The following is a 27,616-nucleotide window of genomic DNA, read 5'->3' on the forward strand; positions in this document are numbered from 1 at the left end:
TAGCAAGACGCTAAGGGATAATTACAACGGCATAAACAACTATGAGTTCCAATTTAAAATTAAATGACTTCTATGTTTAATCAAACGAATACAATCTAATTACATCAAAAAACTACTTTTACTACAAAAGGAATTGTTAAAAACAACTCCATTACGGTACCACTAAATAGCCCATAGAAGCGTAACAACAACTGCGATGATCTGATTCTTTTGCAAAATCGGATACCTTCTAACTAAGAAATAAACTAATCCCATGAGGTGCATGGAGGTAAATTACAATAGAGCCAAACTCGTATTTTAAGCCAAATCTCCTTTGCGAATACACAATCAAAGAAGAGGTGGTCATTGGTCTCAATATCATTGTTGCATAACGGACATACAATCGAATCAATCTATATCCCTTTAGCATAAAGGTTCCAACGAACTGGAATAGAATCCAATCTTAAACGCCACAAAGATATATTAACTTTCCTTGGGATAAACTTAAACCACAACGTGCTCGTGTTAGAATATGGCAGTAAGATACTATCAATAGCGACTCTAGCATCATTTACCGAATACACTCCCTCAGCGGTCAAAGAACAAGAGCAAGTATCAGGCTGATAATTAAATGAACGATTGCCAATTTCGACAAGGAGATCGTCGAATAACTGAGCATTACGACCACCAGTTAAAATTGAAAGACTAACTTAAAATCGTACTATGTTGGCAGTGACAGTAAAACTAATCATGTCATGTTAGCATTAGTTTTATTTTTATTTCTTTAAACTAATAAAAAAAACATTGGAATATTTTATGTTATCAGGTAATTTTTGATTCTTCTCCAAATAAAAACCATCGATTTACGAAATTTATTAATCATAATTTACAATTAAAAATAAAAGAATGTTAACACACACACATAAATTTAGTATCAATGTCTATTAATGATAATTTTGAGTTATAATAAGGAATTAAAATATAACAAGTATATATAAAATGTTTAAACGTAGTTCTTAAATAAAGACTTTTTAAAATAAAAATAACATATTGCCTGAACCAAAATTAAAAACAACTTATATAAAACAAAATTATTGTAAACCCCTAAATAACACTGGATTTAACTACACTTCGTCTAATACCATTGACCAAACTAAAACTTAATTATTTTGCTTAGTATATATCAAAATTAAGTAAAACCATGTTAAAAACTATTAGAATATTAGGACCAACCCAACCCAAATGTATAGATGGGCTCGGTCCTAATATTCTAATAGTTTTTAACATGGTTTTACTTAATTTTGATATATACTAAGTAAAATAATTAAGTTTTAGTTTGGTCAATGGTATTAGACAAATCCAGTGTTATTTAGGGGTTTACAATATCTCTCTCAACAGAAATATGCTCTGGACATTTTAGAACGGGCTGATATGATTAATTGTAAGCCATGTCTTACTCCCGTTGATACTCTGTCTAAACTTGGACCTAATGGACCTCCTGTTACAGATCCCACATTATATCGTAGTCTTGCAGGTGCACTTCAATACCTGACTTTTACACGTCCTGATCTTACGTATGATGTTCAACAGTTGTGCTTATACATGCACGATCCTCGAGAACCTCATTTTACTGCTCTCAAACGTGTTTTACGTTATCTTCGTGGATCTGTTGATAATGGGCTTCAGCTGTTTGCCTCTTCCACTACTAAGCTTACAGCTTATTCTGATGCTGATTGGGGAGGTTACCCTGGTACACGCCGCTCTACCTCTGGTTATTGTGTATTTCTTGGTGACAATCTTCTTTCTTGGTCTTCTAAACGCCAAGCTACGATATCTCGATCCAGTGCTGAAGCTGAATATCGAGCTGTTGCAAATGTCGTTGCTGAAACGTGTTGGATTCGTAACTTACTTCGTGAGCTTCATTCCCCATTGTTCCAGGCCACTTTGGTTTATTCATTTTACATGGTATCAGGCCTTACAGTCCTATCTCTTCTTTTCTTTCTTTACCGCCGCCACCAAAAATCGGTCTGCCGCCGCCACCAAAAATTGGTCTGCCGCCACCGAGTACCGGTATGCCGCCACTTTTCTTACTTTCTTTCCGCGTTCCCCGTCCGCGAATCATCTATTTTCTAAACTTCTTTATCCCTTTTCTTATTATTATTTAAAAAAAAAAGAAGCAGCCTCCTTCTCGTGACTATTTCTTATTTCGATTCTTCCGGTTGATATCGGGATTTTTCAGAAGTGTTGTCGTTCCACAACTCTTTGTTACTTGTGTTTCAACTACTTCATCTATTTCTACATTTTTCTTTTTCTTTTCGTTTAATTCACTTAAAAAAAAAGAAATTCGTATCTCCTACCATCCTTTTTTTAATCTCCAATCATGTTTCCTATTCTAAACAAGTTTTCTAAACAAAAATAAAAACAAAAAAAACCTTTGATCGGTAACTGTGACGATCGCTCCAAATCCATATGGACGAACACGTCATTCATCGATTTCATTGCGAGGTATTTGACCTCTATATGATACGTTTTGTAAACATTGCATTCTTTTGAAAAGGCACACCATAAATGAATATTTAAATCAAAGGTTTTCGACATCTGATGATTTCTACATATAGACAATCACCGTAAATAATAGTTTACAATAGTACTTCCGTTGACAATGCAGTCAAAATAAGATACATGGTGATGATTTGGTGAATGCAACGTTTCCTTAAAAAATATGCCATGTAAGATGAAATGTCCCGTTCTTATTGATTAAAAACGTTCCATATTAATTGATTTCGTTGCGAGGTTTTGACCTCTATATGAGACGTTTTTCAAAGACTGCATTCATTTTTAAAACAAACCATAACCTTTATTTCATAAATAAAGGTTTAAAAAGCTTTACGTAGATTATCAAATAATGATAATCTAAAATATCCTGTTTACACACGACCATTACATAATGGTTTACAATACAAATATGTTACATCGAAATCAGTTTCTTGAATGCAGTTTTTACACAATATCATACAAACATGGACTCCAAATCTTGTCCTTATTTTAGTATGCAACAGCGGAAGCTCTTAGTATTCACCTGAGAATAAACATGCTTTAAACGTCAACAAAAATGTTGGTGAGTTATAGGTTTAACCTATATATATCAAATCGTAACAATAGACCACAAGATTTCATATTTCAATACACATCCCATACATAGAGATAAAAATCATTCATATGGTGAACACCTGGTAACCGACAATAACAAGATGCATATATAAGAATATCCCCATCATTCCGGGACACCCTTCGGATATGATATAAATTTCGAAGTACTAAAGCATCCGGTACTTTGGATGGGGCTTGTTGGGCCCGATAGATCTATCTTTAGGATTCGCGTCAATTAGGGTGTCTGTTCCCTAATTCTTAGATTACCAGACTTAATAAAAAGGGGCATATTCGATTTCGATAATTCAACCATAGAATGTAGTTTCACGTACTTGTGTCTATTTTGTAAATCATTTATAAAACCTGCATGTATTCTCATCCCAAAAATATTAGATTTTAAAAGTGGGACTATAACTCACTTTCACAGATTTTTACTTCGTCGGGAAGTAAGACTTGGCCACTGGTTGATTCACGAACCTATAACAATATATACATATATATCAAAGTATGTTCAAAATATATTTACAACACTTTTAATATATTTTGATGTTTTAAGGTTATTAAGTCAGCTGTCCTTGTTAGTAACCTACAACTAGTTGTCCACAGTTAGATGTACAGAAATAAATCGATAAATATTATCTTGAATCAATCCACGACCCAGTGTATATGTATCTCAGTATTGATCACAACTCAAACTATATATATTTTGGAATCAACCTCAACCCTGTATAGCTAACTCCAACATTCACATATAGAGTGTCTATGGTTGTTCCGAAATATATATAGATGTGTCGACATGATAGGTCGAAACATTGTATACGTGTCTATGGTATCTCAAGATTACATAATATACAATACAAGTTGATTAAGTTATGGTTGGAATAGATTTGTTACCAATTTTCACGTAGCTAAAATGAGAAAAATTATCTAATCTTGTTTTACCCATAACTTCTTCATTTTAAATCCGTTTTGAGTGAATCAAATTGCTATGGTTTCATATTGAACTCTATTTTATGTATCTAAATAGAAAAAGTATAGGTTTATAGTCGGAAAAATAAGTTACAAGTCGTTTTTGTAAAGGTAGTCATTTCAGTCGAAAGAACGACGTCTAGATGACCATTTTAGAAAACATACTTCCACTTTGAGTTTAACCATAATTTTTGGATATAGTTTCATGTTCATAATAAAAATCATTTTCTCAGAATAAAAACTTTTAAATCAAAGTTTATCATAGTTTTTAATTAACTAACCCAAAACAGCCCGCGGTGTTACTACGACGGCGTAAATCCGGTTTTACGGTGTTTTTCGTGTTTCCAGGTTTTAAATCATTAAGTTAGCATATCATATAGATATAGAACATGTGTTTAGTTGATTTTAAAAGTCAAGTTAGAAGGATTAACTTTTGTTTGCGAACAAGTTTAGAATTAACTAAACTATGTTCTAGTGATTACAAGTTTAAACCTTCGAATAAGATAGCTTTATATGTATGAATCGAATGATGTTATGAACATCATTACTACCTTAAGTTCCTTGGATAAACCTACTGGAAAAGAGAAAAATGGATCTAGCTTCAACGGATCCTTGGATGGCTCGAAGTTCTTGAAGCAGAATCATGACACGAAAACAAGTTCAAGTAAGATCATCACTTGAAATAAGATTGTTATAGTTATAGAAATTGAACCAAAGTTTGAATATGATTATTAACTTGTATTAGAATGATAACCTACTGTAAGAAACAAAGATTTCTTGAGGTTGGATGATCACCTTACAAGATTGGAAGTGAGCTAGCAAACTTGAAAGTATTCTTGATTTTATGAAACTAGAACTTTTGGAATTTATGAAGAACACTTAGAACTTGAAGATAGAACTTGAGAGAGATCAATTAGATGAAGAAAATTGAAGAATGAAAGTGTTTGTAGGTGTTTTTGGTCGTTGGTGTATGGATTAGATATAAAGGATATGTAATTTTGTTTTCATGTAAATAAGTCATGAATGATTACTCATATTTTTGTAATTTTATGAGATATTTCATGCTAGTTGCCAAATGATGGTTCCCACATGTGTTAGGTGACTCACATGGGCTGCTAAGAGCTGATCATTGGAGTGTATATACCAATAGTACATACATCTAAAAGCTGTGTATTGTACGAGTACGAATACGGGTGCATACGAGTAGAATTGTTGATGAAACTGAACGAGGATGTAATTGTAAGAATTTTTGTTAAGTAGAAGTATTTTGATAAGTGTCTTGAAGTCTTTCAAAAGTGTATGAATACATATTAAAACACTACATGTATATACATTTTAACTGAGTCGTTAAGTCATCGTTAGTCGTTACATGTAAATGTTGTTTTGAAACCTTTAGGTTAACGATCTTGTTAAATGTTGTTAACCCAATGTTTATAATATCAAAAGAGATTTTAAATTATTATATTATCATGATATTATGATGTACGAATATCTCTTAATATGATATATATACATTAAATGTCGTTACAACGATAATCGTTACATATATGTCTCGTTTCAAAATCATTAAGTTAGTAGTCTTGTTTTTACATATGTAGTTCATTGTTAATATACTTAATGATATGTTTACTTATCATAATATCATGTTAACTATATATATAACCATATATATGTCATCATATAGTTTTTACAAGTTTTAACGTTCGTGAATCACCGGTCAACTTGGGTAGTCAATTGTCTATATGAAACCTATTTCAATTAACCAAGTCTTAACAAGTTTGATTGCTTAATATGTTGGAAACATTTAATCATGTAAATATCAATCTCAATTAATATATATAAACATGGAAAAGTTCGGGTCACTACAGTACCTACCCGTTAAATAAATTTCGTCCCGAAATTTTAAGCTGTTGAAGGTGTTGACGAATCTTCTGGAAAGAGATGCGGGTATTTCTTCTTCATCTGATCTTCACGCTCCCAGGTGAACTCGGGTCCTCTACGAGCATTCCATCGAACCTTAACAATTGGTATCTTGTTTTGCTTAAGTCTTTTAACCTCACGATCCATTATTTCGACGGGTTCTCCGATGAATTGAAGTTTTTCGTTGATTTGGATTTCATCTAACGGAATAGTGAGATCTTCTTTAGCAAAACATTTCTTCAAATTCGAGACGTGGAAAGTGTTATGTACAGCCACGAGTTGTTGAGGTAACTCAAGTCGGTAAGCTACTGGTCCGACACGATCAATAATCTTGAATGGTCCAATATATCTTGGATTTAATTTCCCTCGTTTACCAAATCGAACAACGCCTTTCCAAGGTGCAACTTTAAGCATGACCATCTCTCCAATTTCAAATTCTATATCTTTTCTTTTAATGTCAGCGTAGCTCTTTTGTCGACTTTGGGCGGTTTTCAACCGTTGTTGAATTTGGATGATCTTCTCGGTAGTTTCTTGTATAATCTCCGGACCCGTAATCTGTCTATCCCCCACTTCACTCCAACAAATCGGAGACCTGCACTTTCTACCATAAAGTGCTTCAAACGGCGCCATCTCAATGCTTGAATGGTAGCTGTTGTTGTAGGAAAATTCTGCTAATGGTAGATGTCGATCCCAACTGTTTCCGAAATCAATAACACATGCTCGTAGCATGTCTTCAAGCATTTGTATCGTCCTTTCACTCTGCCCATCAGTTTGTGGATGATAGGCAGTACTCATGTCTAGACGAGTTCCTAATGCTTGCTGTAATGTCTGCCAGAATCTTGAAATAAATCTGCCATCCCTATCAGAGATAATAGAGATTGGTATTCCATGTCTGGAGACGACTTCCTTCAAATACAGTCGTGCTAACTTCTCCATCTTGTCATCTTCTCTTATTGGCAGGAAGTGTGCTGATTTGGTGAGACGATCAACTATTACCCAAATAGTATCAAAACCACTTGCAGTCCTTGGCAATTTAGTGATGAAATCCATGGTAATGTTTTCCCATTTCCATTCCGGGATTTCGGGTTGTTGAAGTAGACCTGATGGTTTCTGATGCTCAGCTTTGACCTTAGAACACGTCAAACATTCTCCCACGTATTTAGCAACATCGGCTTTCATACCCGGCCACCAAAAATGTTTCTTGAGATCCTTGTACATCTTCCCCGTTCCAGGATGTATTGAGTATCTGGTTTTATGAGCTTCTCTAAGTACCATTTCTCTCATATCTCCAAATTTTGGTACCCAAATCCTTTCAGCCCTATACCAGGTTCCGTCTTCCCGAATATTAAGATGCTTCTCCGATCCTTTGGGTATTTCATCCTTTAAATTTCCCTCTTTTAAAACTCCTTGTTGCGCCTCCTTTATTTAAGTAGTAAGGTTATTATGAATCATTATATTCATAGATTTTACTCGAATGGGTTCTCTGTCCTTCCTGCTCAAGGCATCGGCTACCACATTTGCCTTCCCCGGGTGGTAACGAATCTCAAAGTCGTAATCATTCAATAATTCAATCCACCTACGCTGCCTCATATTCAGTTGTTTCTGATTAAATATGTGTTGAAGACTTTTGTGGTCGGTATATATAATACTTTTGACCCCATATAAGTAGTGCCTCCAAGTCTTTAATGCAAAAACAACCGCGCCTAATTCCAAATCATGCGTCGTATAATTTTGTTCGTGAATCTTCAATTGTCTAGACGCATAAGCAATCACCTTCGTTCGTTGCATTAATACACAACCGAGACCTTGCTTTGATGCGTCACAATAAATCACAAAATCATCATTCCCTTCAGGCAATGACAATATAGGTGCCGTAGTTAGCTTTTTCTTCAATAACTGAAACGCTTTCTCTTGTTCATCATTCCATTCAAATTTCTTCCCTTTATGCGTTAATGCAGTCAAGGGTTTTGCTATTCTGGAAAAGTCTTGGATGAACCTTCTGTAGTAACCAGCTAGTCCTAAAAACTGGCGTATGTGTTTCGGAGTTTTCGGGGTTTCCCACTTTTTAACAGTTTCTATCTTTGCTGGATCCACCTTAATACCTTCTTTGTTCACTATGTGACCGAGGAATTGAACTTCTTCCAACCAAAATGCACACTTTGAAAACTTAGCGTACAATTCTTCCTTCCTCAATACTTCTAACACCTTTCTCAAATGTTCATCGTGTTCTTGGTCATTCTTTGAGTAAATAAGTATGTCATCAATGAATACAATGACAAACTGGTCAAGGTATGGTCCACACACTCGGTTTATAAGGTCCATGAACACAGCTGGTGCATTAGTTAAACCAAACGGCATGACCATAAACTCGTAATGACCGTAACGTGTTCTGAAAGCAGTCTTTGGAATATCATCTTCTTTCACCCGCATTTGATGATACCCGGAACGTAAGTCAATCTTTGAATAAACAGACGAGCCTTGTAGTTGATCAAATAAGTCGTCGATTCTCGGTAGTGGGTAGCGATTCTTGATGGTAAGTTTGTTCAACTCTCGGTAGTCGATACACAACCTGAATGTACCATCTTTCTTCTTGACAAACAAAACAGGAGCTCCCCACGGTGATGTGCTTGGTCGAATGAAACCACGCTCTAAAAGTTCTTGTAATTGGCTTTGCAGTTCTTTCATTTCGCTGGGTGCGAGTCTGTAAGGAGCACGAGCTATTGGTGCAGCTCCTGGTACAAGATCTATTTGAAATTCAACGGATCGATGTGGGGGTAATCCCGGTAATTCTTTCGAAAATACATCGGGAAATTCTTTTGCAATGGGAACATCATTGATGCTCTTTTCTTCAGTTTGTAATTTCTCGACGTGTGCTAGAACAGCATAGCAACCTTTTCTTATTAGTTTTTGTGCCTTCAAATTACTAATAAGATGTAGCTTTGTGTTGCCCTTTTCTCCGTACACCATTAAGGGTTTTCCTTTTTCTCGTATAATGCGAATTGCATTTTTATAACAAACGATCTCTGCTTTCACTTCTTTCAACCAGTCCATACCGATTATCACATCAAAACTCCCTAACTCTACTGGTATCAAATCAATCTTAAATGTTTCGCTAACCAGTTTAATTTCTCGATTCCGACATATATTATCTGCTGAAATTAATTTACCATTTGCTAATTCGAGTAAAAATTTACTATCCAAAGGCGTCAATGGACAACTTAATTTAGCACAAAAATCTCTACTCATATAGCTTCTATCCGCACCCAAATCAAATAAAACGTAAGCAGATTTATTGTCAATAAGAAACGTACCCGTAACAAGCTCCGGGTCTTCCTGTGCCTCTGCCGCATTAATATTGAAAACTCTTCCGCGGCCTTGTCCATTCGTGTTCTCCTGGTTCGGGCAATTTCTAATAATGTGGCCCGGTTTTCCACATTTATAACAAACTACATTGGCATAACTTGCTCCGACACTACTTGCTCCGCCATTACTCGTTCCGACACCATTTGTTCCTTTCGTTCTATTAACCCCTGGTCCGTAGACCTCACACTTCACCGCGCTATGACCATTTCTTTTACACTTGTTGCAAAATTTGGTGCAGAACCCCGAGTGATACTTTTCACACCTTTGGCATAGCTGCTTCTGATTGTTGTTGTTGTTGCGATTATTATTGTTGTTGGGATGATTGTTGTAGTTGCTGTTGTTGTTGTTGTTGTTGTTGGGCCGTTTGTTGTAGTTGCGATTGATGTTGCGATTGTTGGGATAATTGTTGCGATTATTGTTGTAATTGCTGTTGTTGTATTGGTGATTCTTATCACCGTTATCCTCCCACTTTCTTTTGACTTGCTTCACATTGGCCTCTTCAGCAGTCTGTTCTTTAATTCTTTCTTCAATCTGGTTCACTAGTTTGTGAGCCATTCTACATGCCTGTTGTATAGAGGCGGGCTCGTGTGAACTTATATCTTCTTGGATTCTTTCCGGTAATCCTTTCACAAATGCGTCGATCTTCTCTTCCTCATCTTCGAATGCTCCCGGACACAATAGGCACAATTCTGTGAATCGTCTTTCGTACGTGGTAATATCAAATCCTTGGGTTCGTAACCCTCTAAGTTCTGTCTTGAGCTTATTGACCTCGGTTCTGGGACGGTACTTCTCGTTCATCAAGTGCTTGAATGCTGACCACGGTAGTGCGTACGCATCGTCTTGTCCCACTTGCTCTAGATAGGTATTCCACCATGTTAACGCAGAACCTGTGAAGGTATGCGTAGCGTACTTCACTTTGTCCTCTTCAGTACACTTACTTATGGCAAACACCGATTCGACCTTCTCGTTCCACCGTTTCAATCCGATCGGTCCTTCGGTTCCATCAAATTCCAAAGGTTTGCAGGCAGTGAATTATTTGTAGGTGCATCCTACACGATTTCCTGTACTGCTAGATCCAAGGTTATTGTTGGTATGTAGCGCAGCCTGTACTGCGGCTATGTTTGAAGCTAGAAAAGTACGGAATTCCTCTTCATTCATATTCACGGTGTGTCGAGTAGTCGGTGCCATTTCCTTCAAAATAGTCAAATGGAACAAGTTAATCATACAGAATATTAAGAGTAGTTAATAGTATTTCGTAGCATAATATGAACTCATTTATAAAAGCTTTTTCTTCATATTAGCGTTTTATAAGTTTAAATTCTGGTAGTACCTACCCGTTAAGTTCATACTTAGTAGCTAATATACAATTCAACTACTACAATTCTATATGAAAAACTGATTATAATAATATTTCGCGTTCAAACTTTTATACAATATTTTACAAACTTACAATACCGCTTATTTTACATAAAGCATGAAATATAGCACACAATAACTTTGATACAAGATAGTTGTGAAGATAATTCTAGCTAGTACACAAGTCGTTCAGCAAAGGCAATAAAGACACGTAATTCATACGTCCAGAAACAAGTCATGCATTCTGGTTTTACTAGGATTACTTCCCATCCTTGGTCTTGTGGAACATAACCGTTATGGCCGTTGATAAGACAGCGTGTTGTAACGTCGTCAAAAGGACGAGGGTTACGTAATGTCCAACAGTCCCGTAACAATCTAAAAACCTCATTTCTTACCCCAATTACCGACTCCGTCACTTGTGGAAACGTTTTGTTTAATAGTTGTAGCCCGATGTTCTTGTTCTCACTTTGGTGAGAAGCGAACATTACTAATCCGTAAGCATAACATGCTTCTTTATGTTGCATGTTAGCCGCTTTTTCTAAATCACGAAGTCCAATATTCGGATATATTGAGTCAAAATAATTTCTTAACCCGTTGCGTAAAATAGCATTTGGGTTCCCCGCAATATATGCGTCAAAGTAAACACATCGTAACTTATGGGTTTCCCAATGTGCTATCCCCCATCTTTCAAACGAAAGTCTCTTATAAACCAAGACATTCTTGGAACGTTCTTCGAATGTCTTACAAACTGATCTCGCCTTAAATAGTTGTGCCGAGGAATTCTGGCCGACTCTAGACAAGATTTCATCAATCATGTCTCCGGGTAGGTCTCTTAAAATATTGGGTTGTCTATCCATTTTGTGTTTTTAAACTGTAAAATAGACAAGAGTTAGATTCATAAAAAAATACTTATTAATACAAGCAATTTTTACATATATCATAAAGCATAAGAACACTATATTACATATATTACACCACACGAATACAACTATCTTATTCCGACTCGCTCGTTTCTTCTTCTTCGGTTTTGGTTCGTTTTGCCAAGTTTCTAGGGATATATGATGTTCCCCTAATACGAGCCGTCGTTGTCCACATTGGTTTAGAAAAACCTGGTGGTTTAGAGGTTCCCGGGTCATTGTTACAACTTAAGGACTTCGGGGGTTGACGATACATATAAAGTTCATCGGGGTTGGAATTAGATTTCTCTATTTTTATGCCCTTTCCCTTATTATTTTCTTTTGCCTTTTTAAATTCAGTTGGGGTAATTTCTATAACATCATTGGAATTCTCGTCGGAATCCGATTCATCGGAGAATTGGTAATCCTCCCAATATTTTGCTTCCTTGGCGGAAACACCATTGACCATAATTAACCTTGGTCGGTTGGTTGAGGATTCTCTTTTACTTAACCGTTTTATTATTTCCCCCACCGGTTCCGATTCTTCTTCCGGTTCCGATTCTTCTTCCGGTTCCGATTCTTCTTCCGGTTCCGACTCTTCTTCCGGTTCCTCTTCGGGAACTTGTGAATCAGTCCACGAATCATTCCAATTTACATTTGACTCTTCATTATTATTAGGTGAGTCAATGGGACTTGTTCTAGAGGTAGACATCTATCACATAATATCAAACACGTTAAGAGATTAATATATCACATAATATTCATATGTTAAAAATATATAGTTTCCAACAAAAATGTTAAGCACTCATTTTTAAAGAAAACACGGTCGAAGTCCAGAATCACTAATGCATCCTAACAAACTCGATAAGACACACTAATGCAAATTTTCTGGTTCTCTAAGACCAACGCTCGGATACCAACTGAAATGTCCCGTTCTTATTGATTAAAAACGTTCCATATTAATTGATTTCGTTGTGAGGTTTTGACCTCTATATGAGACGTTTTTCAAAGACTGCATTCATTTTTAAAACAAACCATAACCTTTATTTCATAAATAAAGGTTTAAAAAGCTTTACGTAGATTATCAAATAATGATAATCTAAAATATCCTGTTTACACACGACCATTACATAATGGTTTACAATACAAATATGTTACATCGAAATCAGTTTCTTGAATGCAGTTTTTACACAATATCATACAAACATGGACTCCAAATCTTGTCCTTATTTTAGTATGCAATAGCGGAAGCTCTTAGTATTCACCTGAGAATAAACATGCTTTAAACGTCAACAAAAATGTTGGTGAGTTATAGGTTTAACCTATATATATCAAATCGTAACAATAGACCACAAGATTTCATATTTCAATACACATCCCATACATAGAGATAAAAATCATTCATATGGTGAACACCTGGTAACCGACAATAACAAGATGCATATATAAGAATATCCCCATCATTCCGGGACACCCTTCGGATATGATATAAATTTCGAAGTACTAAAGCATCCGGTACTTTGGATGGGGCTTGTTGGGCCCGATAGATCTATCTTTAGGATTCGCGTCAATTAGGGTGTCTGTTCCCTAATTCTTAGATTACCAGACTTAATAAAAAGGGGCATATTCGATTTCGATAATTCAACCATAGAATGTAGTTTCATGTACTTGTGTCTATTTTGTAAATCATTTATAAAACCTGCATGTATTCTCATCCCAAAAATATTAGATTTTAAAAGTGGGACTATAACTCACTTTCACAGATTTTTACTTCGTCGGAAAGTAAGACTTGGCCACTGGTTGATTCACGAACCTATAACAATATATACATATATATCAAAGTATGTTCAAAATATATTTACAACACTTTTAATATATTTTGATGTTTTAAGGTTATTAAGTCAGCTGTCCTTGTTAGTAACCTACAACTAGTTGTCCACAGTTAGATGTACAGAAATAAATCGATAAATATTATCTTGAATCAATCCACGACCCAGTGTATACGTATCTCAGTATTGATCACAACTCAAACTATATATATTTTGGAATCAACCTCAACCCTGTATAGCTAACTCCAACATTCACATATAGAGTGTCTATGGTTGTTCCGAAATATATATAGATGTGTCGACATGATAGGTCGAAACATTGTATATGTGTCTATGGTATCTCAAGATTACATAATATACAATACAAGTTGATTAAGTTATGGTTGGAATAGATTTGTTACCAATTTTCACGTAGCTAAAATGAGAAAAATTATCCAATCTTGTTTTACCCATAACTTCTTCATTTTAAATCCGTTTTGAGTGAATCAAATTGCTATGGTTTTTTATTGAACTCTATTTTATGTATCTAAATAGAAAAAGTATAGGTTTATAGTCGGAAAAATAAGTTACAAGTCGTTTTTGTAAAGGTAGTCATTTCAGTCGAAAGAACGACGTCTAGATGACCATTTTAGAAAACATACTTCCACTTTGAGTTTAACCATAATTTTTGGATATAGTTTCATGTTCATAATAAAAATCATTTTCTCAGAATAACAACTTTTAAATCAAAGTTTATCATAGTTTTTAATTAACTAACCCAAAACAGCCCGCGGTGTTACTACGACGGCGTAAATCCGGTTTTACGGTGTTTTTCGTGTTTCCAGGTTTTAAATCATTAAGTTAGCATATCATATAGATATAGAACATGTGTTTAGTTGATTTTAAAAGTCAATTTAGAAGGATTAACTTTTGTTTGCGAACAAGTTTAGAATTAACTAAACTATGTTCTAGTGATTACAAGTTTAAACCTTCGAATAAGATAGCTTTATATGTATGAATCGAATGATGTTATGAACATCATTACTACCTTAAGTTCCTTGGATAAACCTACTGGAAAAGAGAAAAATGGATCTAGCTTCAACGGATCCTTGGATGGCTCGAAGTTCTTGAAGCAGAATCATGACACGAAAACAAGTTCAAGTAAGATCATCACTTGAAATAAGATTGTTATAGTTATAGAAATTGAACCAAAGTTTGAATATGATTATTAACTTGTATTAGAATGATAACCTACTGTAAGAAACAAAGATTTCTTGAGGTTGGATGATCACCTTACAAGATTGGAAGTGAGCTAGCAAATTTGAAAGTATTCTTGATTTTATGAAACTAGAACTTTTGGAATTTATGAAGAACACTTAGAACTTGAAGATAGAACTTGAGAGAGATCAATTAGATGAAGAAAATTGAAGAATGAAAGTGTTTGTAGGTGTTTTTGGTCGTTGGTGTATGGATTAGATATAAAGGATATGTAATTTTGTTTTCATGTAAATAAGTCATGAATGATTACTCATATTTTTGTAATTTTATGAGATATTTCATGCTAGTTGCCAAATGATGGTTCTCACATGTGTTAGGTGACTCACATGGGCTGCTAAGAGCTGATCATTGGAGTGTATATACCAATAGTACATACATCTAAAAGCTGTGTATTGTACGAGTACGAATACGGGTGCATACGAGTAGAATTGTTGATGAAACTGAACGAGGATGTAATTGTAAGAATTTTTGTTAAGTAGAAGTATTTTGATAAGTGTCTTGAAGTCTTTCAAAAGTGTATGAATACATATTAAAACATTACATGTATATACATTTTAACTGAGTCGTTATGTCATCGTTAGTCGTTACATGTAAATGTTGTTTTGAAACCTTTAGGTTAACGATCTTGTTAAATGTTGTTAACCCAATGTTTATAATATCAAAAGAGATTTTAAATTATTATATTATCATGATATTATGATGTACGAATATCTCTTAATATGATATATATACATTAAATGTCGTTACAACGATAATCGTTACATATATGTCTCGTTTCAAAATCATTAAGTTAGTAGTCTTGTTTTTACATATGTAGTTCATTGTTAATATACTTAATGATATGTTTACTTATCATAATATTATGTTAACTATATATATAACCATATATATGTCATCATATAGTTTTTACAAGTTTTAACGTTCGTGAATCACCGGTCAACTTGGGTAGTCAATTGTCTATATGAAACCTATTTCAATTAACCAAGTCTTAACAAGTTTGATTGCTTAATATGTTGGAAACATTTAATCATGTAAATATCAATCTCAATTAATATATATAAACATGGAAAAGTTCGGGTCACTATAGTACCTACCCGTTAAATAAATTTCGTCCCGAAATTTTAAGCTGTTGAAGGTGTTGACGAATCTTCTGGAAAGAGATGCGGGTATTTCTTCTTCATCTGATCTTCACGCTCCCAGGTGAACTCGGGTCCTCTACGAGCATTCCATCGAACCTTAACAATTGGTATCTTGTTTTGCTTAAGTCTTTTAACCTCACGATCCATTATTTCGACGGGTTCTTCGATGAATTGAAGTTTTTCGTTGATTTGGATTTCATCTAACGAAATAGTGAGATCTTCTTTAGCAAAACATTTCTTCAAATTCGAGACGTGGAAAGTGTTATGTACAGCCACGAGTTGTTGAGGTAACTCAAGTCGGTAAGCTACTGGTCCGACACGATCAATAATCTTGAATGGTCCAATATACCTTGGATTTAATTTCCCTCGTTTAACAAATCGAACAACGCCTTTCCAAGGTGCAACTTTAAGCATGACCATCTCTCCAATTTCAAATTCTATATCTTTTCTTTTAATGTCAGCGTAGCTCTTTTGTCGACTTTGGGCGGTTTTCAACCGTTGTTGAATTTGGATGATCTTCTCGGTAGTTTCTTGTATAATCTCCGGACCCGTAATCTGTCTATCCCCCACTTCACTCCAACAAATCGGAGACCTGCACTTTCTACCATAAAGTGCTTCAAACGGCGCCATCTCAATGCTTGAATGGTAGCTGTTGTTGTAGGAAAATTCTGCTAATGGTAGATGTCGATCCCAACTGTTTCCGAAATCAATAACACATGCTCGTAGCATGTCTTCAAGCATTTGTATCGTCCTTTCACTCTGCCCATCAGTTTGTGGATGATAGGCAGTACTCATGTCTAGACGAGTTCCTAATGCTTGCTGTAATGTCTGCCAGAATCTTGAAATAAATCTGCCATCCCTATCAGAGATAATAGAGATTGGTATTCCATGTCTGGAGACGACTTTCTTCAAATACAGTCGTGCTAACTTCTCCATCTTGTCATCTTCTCTTATTGGCAGGAAGTGTGCTGATTTGGTGAGACGATCAACTATTACCCAAATAGTATCAAAACCACTTGCAGTCCTTGGCAATTTAGTGATGAAATCCATGGTAATGTTTTCCCATTTCCATTCCGGGATTTCGGGTTGTTGAAGTAGACCTGATGGTTTCTGATGCTCAGCTTTGACCTTAGAACACGTCAAACATTCTCCCAAGTATTTAGCAACATCGGCTTTCATACCCGGCCACCAAAAATGTTTCTTGAGATCCTTGTACATCTTCCCCGTTCCAGGATGTATTGAGTATCTGGTTTTATGAGCTTCTCTAAGTACCATTTCTCTCATATCTCCAAATTTTGGTACCCAAATCCTTTCAGCCCTATACCGGGTTCCGTCTTCCCGAATATTAAGATGCTTCTCCGATCCTTTGGGTATTTCATCCTTTAAATTTCCCTCTTTTAAAACTCCTTGTTGCGCCTCCTTTATTTGAGTAGTAAGGTTATTATGAATCATTATATTCATAGATTTTACTCGAATGGGTTCTCTGTCCTTCCTGCTCAAGGCATCGGCTACCACATTTGCCTTCCCCGGGTGGTAACGAATCTCAAAGTCGTAATCATTCAATAATTCAATCCACCTACGCTGCCTCATATTCAGTTGTTTCTGATTAAATATGTGTTGAAGACTTTTGTGGTCGGTATATATAATACTTTTGACCCCATATAAGTAGTGCCTCCAAGTCTTTAATGCAAAAACAACCGCGCCTAATTCCAAATCATGCGTCGTATAATTTTGTTCGTGAATCTTCAATTGTCTAGACGCATAAGCAATCACCTTCGTTCGTTGCATTAATACACAACCGAGACCTTGCTTTGATGCGTCACAATAAATCACAAAATCATCATTCCCTTCAGGCAATGACAATATAGGTGCCGTAGTTAGCTTTTTCTTCAATAACTGAAACGCTTTCTCTTATTCATCATTCCATTCAAATTTCTTCCCTTTATGCGTTAACTAAACTTAACGTTTATCAAAATATTCTACAAGATTGAGCACCCTGGTAACTAAACTTAACGTATATATAATTTGTACCCTTTGTATAATCATCTTAATAATACACGCAAATCAACGTGTACGCTTCTCAAATAGCATACGTCCGTTAAAAGGCTAGCGCTCTAGCTCGGACGGGGATATCAAGCCCTATGGATCCATATACTACTACTCGCGCCCACCAGTTCTTATAACTGGTAGTTACTAGTTACCAAAGCTAAGGGATTTTCGGTTCAAACTCAGTGTAGAATTTAGTATGTACTTGTATCCATTGTGTTTAAAATAAAGTGCATGTATTCTCAGCCCAAAAATATAGATTGCAAAAGCAATTAAAAAGGGAGCAAATGAAACTCACCTTAGCAGCACATAAAGTCGTTCACCGAAATGTGACCGAAACTCGGAATACCAAATAACTGTAGATCTCAACGTATCAATATTGTGATTCAATATTGCAGGAAAGCACGTAGACGCAACGGGGATGATAAACACTAGTTTGATTCACGAGCAAACCCCACGAACCATACCCATAACCTTCATAGCTATAACCCATAATTTCCTTAGCTCTATCCCGCTCATAAAACCCGTTTTGAAATAACTCAATCAAGACCTCGTCGTAGTATTTTATGTAATATACTAATAATAATAATACAATTTAATAATAATACTAAGATTAATAATAATAATAATCTTTATAATAATAATCATATAATAATTTTAATTATAATATATATAATTATATATGTTTACAGAGAGATAGATAGAAGGATGTATGCTTCTCACAAACTGAAATCGATTGAATTTATAGGACATTTCCAGTACCAGACTGCCATGCGATTGTAGTGACCCGAACTTTTCCATGTTTATATATATTAAATGAAATTGTTATCTACATGATTAAATGTTTCTAACATGTTAAGCAATCAAACTTGTTAAGACTTGATTAAATGAAATAATTTTCATATAGACAATTGATCACCCAAGTTGACCGGCGATTCACGAACGTTACAAAATTGTAAAAACTACATGTTGTGGTATATATATAGACATATATATATATATATGGTTGACATAAGATCATGATGAGTAAGTATCTCACTAAGTATATTAAAAATGTGTGATATACATAAGAAATGAGATTACTAAGTTAAGAAACTCGAAATGATATATATAACGATTATCGTTATGATAACGTCTACTAAATACATATGTATCATATTAAGATATTGATACACTATATTTAACATGATAAAATGATATTTAAATATATCATTAAGTGTGTTAACAATGAACTACATATGTAAAAACAAGACTACTAACTCAAGAATTACGAAACGAGACTTATATGTAACGATTATCGTTGTAACGACATTTAAATGTATATATATCATATTAAGATATATTAATATATCATAATATCATGATAATATAATAATTTAACATCTCATTAGATATAATAAACATTGGGTTAACAACATTTAACAAGATCGTTAACTTAAAGGTTTCAAATCAACATTTACATGTAACGACTAACGATGACTTAACGACTCAGTTAAAATGTATATACATGTAGTGTTTTAATATGTATTCATACACTTTTGAAAGACTTCAAGACACATATCATAGTACTTCTACTTAACAAAAATGGTTACAATTACATCCTCGTTCAGTTTCATCAACAAATCTACTCGTATGCACCCGTATTCATACTCGTACAATACACAGCTTTTAGATGTATGTACTATTGGTATATACACTCCAATGATCAGCTCTTAGCAGTCCATGTGTGAAAGGACCCGTTCATATACATTATAAACGATTCACAATAGTTGATTACATCGCAAGGTATTTGACCTCTATATGATACATTTTACAAACATTGCATTCGTTTTTAAAATACAAACTTTCTTTACAATGAAAATTGACGTTATGCACACCATTTCATAATACATCCAACTATAATTGACTTAATAATAATCTTGATGAACTCAATGACTTGAATGCAACGTCTTTCAAAATATGCCATGAATGACTCCAAGTAATATCTTTAAAATGAGCTAATGCACAGCGGAAGATTTCTTTAATACCTGGGAATAAACATGCTTTAAAGTGTCAACCAAAAGGTTGGTGAGTTCATAGGTTTATCATAACAATCATTTCAATATATTAATAGACCACAAGATTTCCGTTTATAAATATATGTACACTCGCAAGTGTATAAAAGTATTCTATAAGTTGTAGGCACCCGGTAACAAGCCTTAACGTTCATGTTTTACCCTCTGAAGTACACCAGATCAGGTGTGTTTAAAATAACCTTGAAGTACTAAAGCATCCCATAGTCAGGATGGGGTTTGTCAGGCCCAATAGATCTATCTTTAGGATTCGCGCCTACCGTACATAGACAAGTAGTTTAATGTTACCAAGCTAAGGGTATATTTCTAGTTTAAACCCACATAGAATTAGTTTTAGTACTTGTGCCTATTTCGTAAAACATTTATAAAACAGCGCATGTATTCTCAGCCCAAAAATATATATAAAAAGGGAGTAATGAAACTCACAATACTGTATTTTGTAGTAAAAATACATATGACGTCATTGAACAAGTGCAATGTTGGCCTTGGATTCACGAACGTATCAATATTGAGATTCAATATTGCAGGAAAAGTACGTAGACGCAACGGAGATGATAAACACTAGTTTGACTCACGAGCAATACTCCCGAACCATACCCATAACCTCCATAGCTTTAACCCATAATTTACTTAGCTCTATCCCGCTCGAAAAACAATTTCAAAATCACTCGGACAGCACTCCGTCGTAATATTTTATGTATACTGATAATATCTTGAAATAATACGGAGTAAATATATATATGTAAATCGATTGAGAGAGTTTAGAGAAAATATTTTCAAGTTTCTATCAAATAATGAAACCTATTGAATTCTATTTATAATAGATTTTTGAATTATTAAAGTGAATTATTAAAGTATGAATTATTAAAGTGAATTATTAAAGTGTGAATTATTAAAGTGAATTATTAAAGTATGAATTATTAAAGTGAATTATTAAAGTATGAATTATTAAAGTGAATTATTAAAGTATGAATTATTAAAGTGGATTATTAAAGTATGAATTATTAAAGTGAATTATTAAAGTATGAATTATTAAAGTGAATTATTAAAGTATGAATTATTAAAGTGAATTATTAAAGTATGAATTATTAAAGTGAATTATTAAAGTATGAATTATTAAAGTGAATTATTAAAGTGAATTATTAAAGAATGAATTATTAAAGTGAATTATTAAAGTATGAATTATTAAAGTGAATTATTAAAGTATGAATTATTAAAGTTAAGGTAAAGTAAAGGTAAAGTTTAAGTATAGTAAAAGTATAAAACTATGTACGTATAATACGCGTATAAATATATATAATATTAATTTAAATCGTTATATACATTTAATAAAATAAAATATAAATATCGTTATCTTTATCATACTGGTTAAGTAATGAGTTGTTAAAAGTGGTTCTAAATATTTATAAAAGTTATATACGTTTTAATAATAAAGTTCTTTTTAAACTGAAAATGTTTTTGTACGTTTGAAACTAAATCAAATAAATATGATAATTTTGTTTTCCAAAACTAAATATATTTAAGAAGCATTTTGTTCAAAGGTTAAAATAATGGAAATCGTTATTTCATAAAACATTTTAGAAAAGTAAAATCATATATTTTCATAATAGGTTTCAAGTTTTTAAATTACAGTCTGTTGGTGAAGCATGCGATAAAGTTCAAAGGTTAAATAAACGTATGAAATAATCTTAATGAAAAATGTCGAGTTACTTAACTTGTCGATATCCAACATCTAAGTTATTTACACTCCACGTTCTTACTTATAAATCACTTTACCATTTTCCGAATGTCGTCAAAAAAAAAATAGATTTCTTAAATCACAGTGGACCTTATAACATAGACCCGTAATCATATCACAATGTATCTGATAAATCAATCATTTGATATTATCTTCTAATTCCATCGATAAACATATTGAAACAAATACGTTCATGTAAAGTATTATACGTTTAATACTTTATTAATATTTTTAAGTTATAATATATATATATATATATATATATATATATATATATATATACATATACATATATATACATATTTATTTATATATAACGGTTCGTGAATCGTCGGAATTTGGTCGAGGTTATAATGAATGTATGAACACAATTTAAAATTCTTGAGATTTAACTTAACAAACTTTGTTTATCGTGTCGGAATAATATAAAGATAAAGTTTAAATTTGGTCGGAAATTTCCGGATCGTCACAATGTGAGTCACCTAACACATGTGGGAACCATCATTTGGCAACTAGCATGAAATATCTCATAAAATTACAAAAATATTAGTAATCATTCATGACTTATTTACATGAAAACAAAATTACATATCCTTTATATCTAATCCATATACCAACGACCAAAAATACCTACAAACACTTTCATTCTTCAATTTTCTTCATCTAATTGGTCTCTCTCAAGTTCCATCTTCAAGTTCTAAGTGTTCTTCATAAATTCCATAAGTATAGTTTCATAAAAAATCAAGAATACTTCCAAGTTTGCTAGTCTACTTCCAAGCTTTCTAATCCATTCCAAGTAATCATCTAAGATCAAGGAACCTTTATTATTTACAGTAGGTTATCTTTCTAATTCAAGGTAATATTCATATTCAAACTTTGATTCAATTTCTACAACTATAACAATCTTATTTCGAGTGAAAATCTTACTTGAACTTGTTTTCTTGTCATGATTCTGCTTCAAGAACTTTCAAGCCATCCAAGGATCCTTTGAAGCTAGATCTGTTTTTATCATTTCCAGTAGCTTTATCCAGAAAACTTGAGGTAGTAATGATATTCATAACATCATTCGATTCATACATATAAAGCTATCTTATTCGAAGGTTTAAACTTGTAATCACTAGAACATAGTTTAGTTAATTCTAAACTTGTTCGCAAACAAAAGTTAATCCTTCTAACTTGACTTTTAAAATCAACTAAACACATGTTCTATATATATATGATATGCTAACTTAATGATTTAAAACCGAAAAACACGAAAAACACCGTAAAACCGGATATACGCCCTTGTAGTAACACCGCGGTCTGTTTTGGGTTAGTTAATTAAAAACTATGATAAACTTTGATTTAAAAGTTGTTCTTCTGGGAAAATGATTTTTCTTATGAACATGAAACTATATCCAAAAATCATGGTTAAACTCAAAGTGGAAGTATGTTTTCCAAAATGGTCATCTAGACGTCGTTCTTTCGACTGAAATGACTATCTTTACAAAAATGACTTGTAACCTGTAATTTCGACTATAAACTTATACATTTTCTGTATAGATTCATAAACTTAAGTTCAATATGAAACCATAGCAATTAGATTCACTCAAAACGGATTTAAAATGAAGAAGTTATGGGTAAAACAAGATTTGATATTTTTTGATTATTTTAGCTACGGGAAATGTTTAACAAATCTATACAAATCATATCCTAGCTAACTTATATTGTATTATACATGTATTCTAATATATTATGTAATCTTGGGATACCATAGACACGTATGCAAATGTTTTGACATATCATATCGACCCATGTATATATATTATTTGGAACAACCATAGACACTCTATATGCAGTAATGTTGGAGTTAGCTATACAGGGTTGAGGTTGATTCCAAAAATATATATACTTTGAGTTGTGATCTAGCCTGAGACATGTATACACTGGATCGTGGATTGATTCAAGATAATATATATAAATTTATTTCTGTACATCTAACTGTGGACAACTAGTTGTAGGTTACTAACGAAGACAGCTGGCTTAATACACTCAAATCTTTAAAATATAATAAAAATGGTTGTAATTATATTTTGATCATACTTTGATATATATGTACATATTTGTATAGGTTCGTGAATCGACCAGTGGCCAAGTCTTACTTCCCGACAAAGTAAAAATATGTGAAAGTGAGTTATAGTCCCACTTTTAAAATCTAATATTTTTGGGATGAGAATACATGCAGGTTTTATAAATGATTTACAAAATAGACACAAGTACGTGAGACTACATTCTATGGTTGAATTATCGAAATCGAATATGCCCCTTTTTATTAAGTCTGGTAATCTAAGAATTAGGGAACAGACACCCTAATTGACGCGAATCCTAAAGATAGATCTATTGGGCCTAACAAACCCCATTCAAAGTACCGGATGCTTTAGTACTTCGAAATTTATATCATATCCGAAGGGTGTCCCGGAATGATGGGGATATTCTTATATATGCATCTTGTTAATGTCGGTTACCATGTGTTCACCATATGAATGATTTTTATCTCTATGTATGGGATGTGTATTGAAATATGAAATATTGTGGTCTATTGTTACGATTTGATATATATAGGTTAAACCTATAACTCACCAACATTTTTGTTGACGTTTAAAGCATGTTTATTCTCAGGTGAATACTAAGAGCTTCTGCTGTTGCATACTAAAATAAGGACAAGATTTGGAGTCCATGCTTGTATGATATTATGTAAAAACTGCATTCAAGAAACTTATTTTTGATGTAATATATTCTTATTGTAAACCATTATGTAATGGTCGTGTGTAAACGGTATATTTTAGATTATCATTATTTGATAATCTACGTAATGCTTTTAAACCTTTATCGATAAAATAAAGATTATGGTTGTTTTAAAAATGAATGCAGTCTTTGAAAAACGTCTCATATAGAGGTCAAAACCTCGCGACGAAATCAATTAATATGGAATGTTTATAATCAATATGAACGGGACATTTCAGCGATCGCATGGCCTTCTAGCACCTTTCCCATGCGATCGCATGGGGAGGATTTACAGCTCACATTGTTTTAACTTTTTGTTTGTCGACATAATTTAATAATAATATATTTAATTTATATAATTAATTATATATTATATTAAATTCACGTGCATAGTTGATTTATAATTTTTGGTCCGTTGACTCGTACGTTGTCACTTGACTTATGTGCCGGTTTCGGTTTCTCGAATGCATTTTCGTACGCTTAGAAAACTAGTACTTTTCGTTACGCGACGTGTACTTTTATCAAAAATTAAACTTAATCATTGATAAACTATGTCACTCGAAGTGTAGCTTTAATCAATTAAGTGTTTTGGTTATTTCCTTCTATAAATCATCGTCTCGTAGTATATACATATACATATACATATATACATTTTCATTTTGAAATAGTGTTTTACTGCAGCAAAGTTTTTTTTTCCTGTAGCAAATAGTGATTTTCGAAAACACTGTAGCTTTTCGGGTACTATAGCAATTCGAAAATACTGTAGCAAATTAGTGTTTTACTGGTTCATCTTAAACGTTTTAGTTAACTTATCTAAATATCAATCGAATCAATAATCGAATGTTACTATCGTTTACTAAATAACTTGAAATCATATATATATATATATATATATATATATATATATATATATATATATATATATATATATATATATATATATATATATATATATATATATATATATATATATATATATATATATATGCACATTAAGTTATATATATATTGTTCATGAATCATCGAGAACAGTCAAAGAATAATTGATTACATGAATATAGTTCCAAAACTTTGAGACTCAACATTACAGACTTTGCTTATCGTGTCGAAAACATTAAATCATTTAAAGAAAAAGTTTAAATTTGGTCAGAAATTTCCGAGTCGTCACAGTAACTACGGTCGGTATGATTTTTCTTTTCACCGTCTTTGTTTTTCTTTTATTGTTGATGTTTTGGTCGAGATTCAACAAAGCATCGTAAACTCATCTATTGTTAGCCTTTTAAAAAAAAATATATATATATATATATAAATAAAGTAACCGTATCTCTACTTATTTCCTTATGATTCCTCTTATTTTTTCCTTTCTTAAACATTCCATATTAAAAAAAATATATATCAAAACGTATCTTCCAAAAATTTTCTTTTACTCTACTTCAATCTTTCCTTTTCCTTTTCTAATTTATATGTTTCCTATTTATATTCCTTTTCCTAATTCTTCTTAATTTCTTTTCCAAAAATAGACTATCTTTTCTCTTAATCTCTTATACGGAAAAAAAAAATAATAATAATAAGAATCAAGCCACAAAGTCAAGACTACAAGCTCTAACATGAAGACTTTGGCCGTATTTTTAGTTTGTTATGTTCATAATGTTTATATTTATATCATGAATTTATGTATTTATGCTCCAGTTTGAGCTTTTGTAATTTCCTCCCGCTCAAACTGCGGGGGAGTATTAGAATATTAGGACCGACCCAATACAAATGTATAGATGGACTCGGTCCATTAGGGTTAGAATGTGTAATTGTATAGTCTATATATAGTTGATGAATAATACAATACAATCTACGGGGTTTCTATTATTTTACAAAAACATCAAAAATGTTTTATGAAATGGAAAAGAACGAGATTTGAAAGATAAAAGATGGAAAAATGATGAAAATAAATGTAATATAAAATAAAAACAAGAGACGTTAATTCTCGAGTTGAAATAAGATTATAAGAAAAGAAATGATTTAAACAAAATAAATATTTCTATAATATAATCAGTATTTATTGTTGGTTTTATACATATTATATTATTATTTTTTTAAAAGAGGATAAAGTAGGGAAAAATGACCTAATAGTTTTTATAATTTTATATTGCGTATAACAAAAATAATATTGGTATGAAATAATAAAAAAATTTAGAGATATCTATAGTATTTAATAAATTTTTATGATGTCATGAATAATAACCATCCAAGTTTTTAAAAATTCAAAAATAAAAAGAAAAATTCTCAGCCCAATGATTATGTAACTCAAATAATTATTTGTATTTAATAAACATATTAACACGTTAATTGTATAATATATGAAACATTATGTACAACCTTATGATAAAACACCCTTATAACCATATGTACAATAATTGAAGCATTATGTACAAACTTATGGCAAAACACTCCTATGATCATATGTATAATATTTGAAGCATTATGTACAACTTAATGATAAAATACCCTCATGGTCATATGTACAAACTTTAAAACAAATTGTGCAATCTTTTACAAAACACTCCATGATTACATGTATAAATTTTGAAGCATATTGTACAACCTTCATATAGTAATTCTAAATAATTATTATTAAAAATATAATTATTCAATTTTAAGCAAACTTTATTATTATTATTTATCATTATAATTATTATAATAATTATTATTACATTATTATTAGTATTCAAATATGACTTCTTTTTACGGAATTAATCACGTTACATATGTATGCGAAATACATGTCTCAATGAATGGTTTATGTAGACTTTTTATGACAAGAAAAATAGTAATTGTGATGAAAATTGGAAGAAAGTGGTGGGAGAATAAATGTAGTTTATTTATTCTGACCAAGTTAATTACATAAATATATTTGTAAAACAACGAGATCTTTTTTAGTCGAAATCCGTGATTTTACAAGTCATTTCACTAGTTTTAAAGATAAATCCCTAAAATTTTCGTGTGAAAAGTATGGTTATATACTCTCCTAAAATTTCTCATTTTATTTTATTTTTCATTTCACTTAAAATAAAAATGGAACAATGTATATTAGTATTTTTTGAGGTTCATGATTACTGTTTTTTCAGGTTTTTGTTGTGATTTGTGA

At 32.6% G+C, this 27,616-nt stretch overlaps 1 protein-coding gene across 1 annotated transcript; it reads left to right on the forward strand.

The window, feature by feature from the left end:
* Positions 1-1,410: 1,410 nt before the first annotated feature.
* Positions 1,411-27,616, forward strand: LOC139870140 (uncharacterized mitochondrial protein AtMg00810-like). The gene is made up of 3 exons (XM_071857986.1): positions 1,411-1,868; positions 1,952-2,049; positions 27,597-27,616. Exons 1-3 carry the CDS (start codon positions 1,411-1,413, stop codon positions 27,614-27,616), a joined length of 576 nt encoding a protein of 191 aa, XP_071714087.1.

This window comes from Rutidosis leptorrhynchoides, chromosome 10 (genome assembly GCF_046630445.1).
Source record: "Rutidosis leptorrhynchoides isolate AG116_Rl617_1_P2 chromosome 10, CSIRO_AGI_Rlap_v1, whole genome shotgun sequence".
NCBI classification, from domain to species: Eukaryota; Viridiplantae; Streptophyta; class Magnoliopsida; order Asterales; family Asteraceae; genus Rutidosis; species Rutidosis leptorrhynchoides.

What these genes read in the sequence shown, in the direction of transcription:
- LOC139870140 (XM_071857986.1), top strand. Translation starts at nt 1,411, where the DNA reads ATGATTAATTGTAAGCCATGTCTTACTCCCGTTGATACTCTGTCTAAA. An exon ending in GCAAATGTCGTTGCTGAAAC is followed by an intron (nt 1,869 to 1,951) that starts GTGTTGGATTCG and finishes ACATGGTATCAG; the next exon opens with GCCTTACAGTCCTATCTCTT. An exon ending in TCTGCCGCCACCGAGTACCG is followed by an intron (nt 2,050 to 27,596) that starts GTATGCCGCCAC and finishes CTGTTTTTTCAG; the next exon opens with GTTTTTGTTGTGATTTGTGA.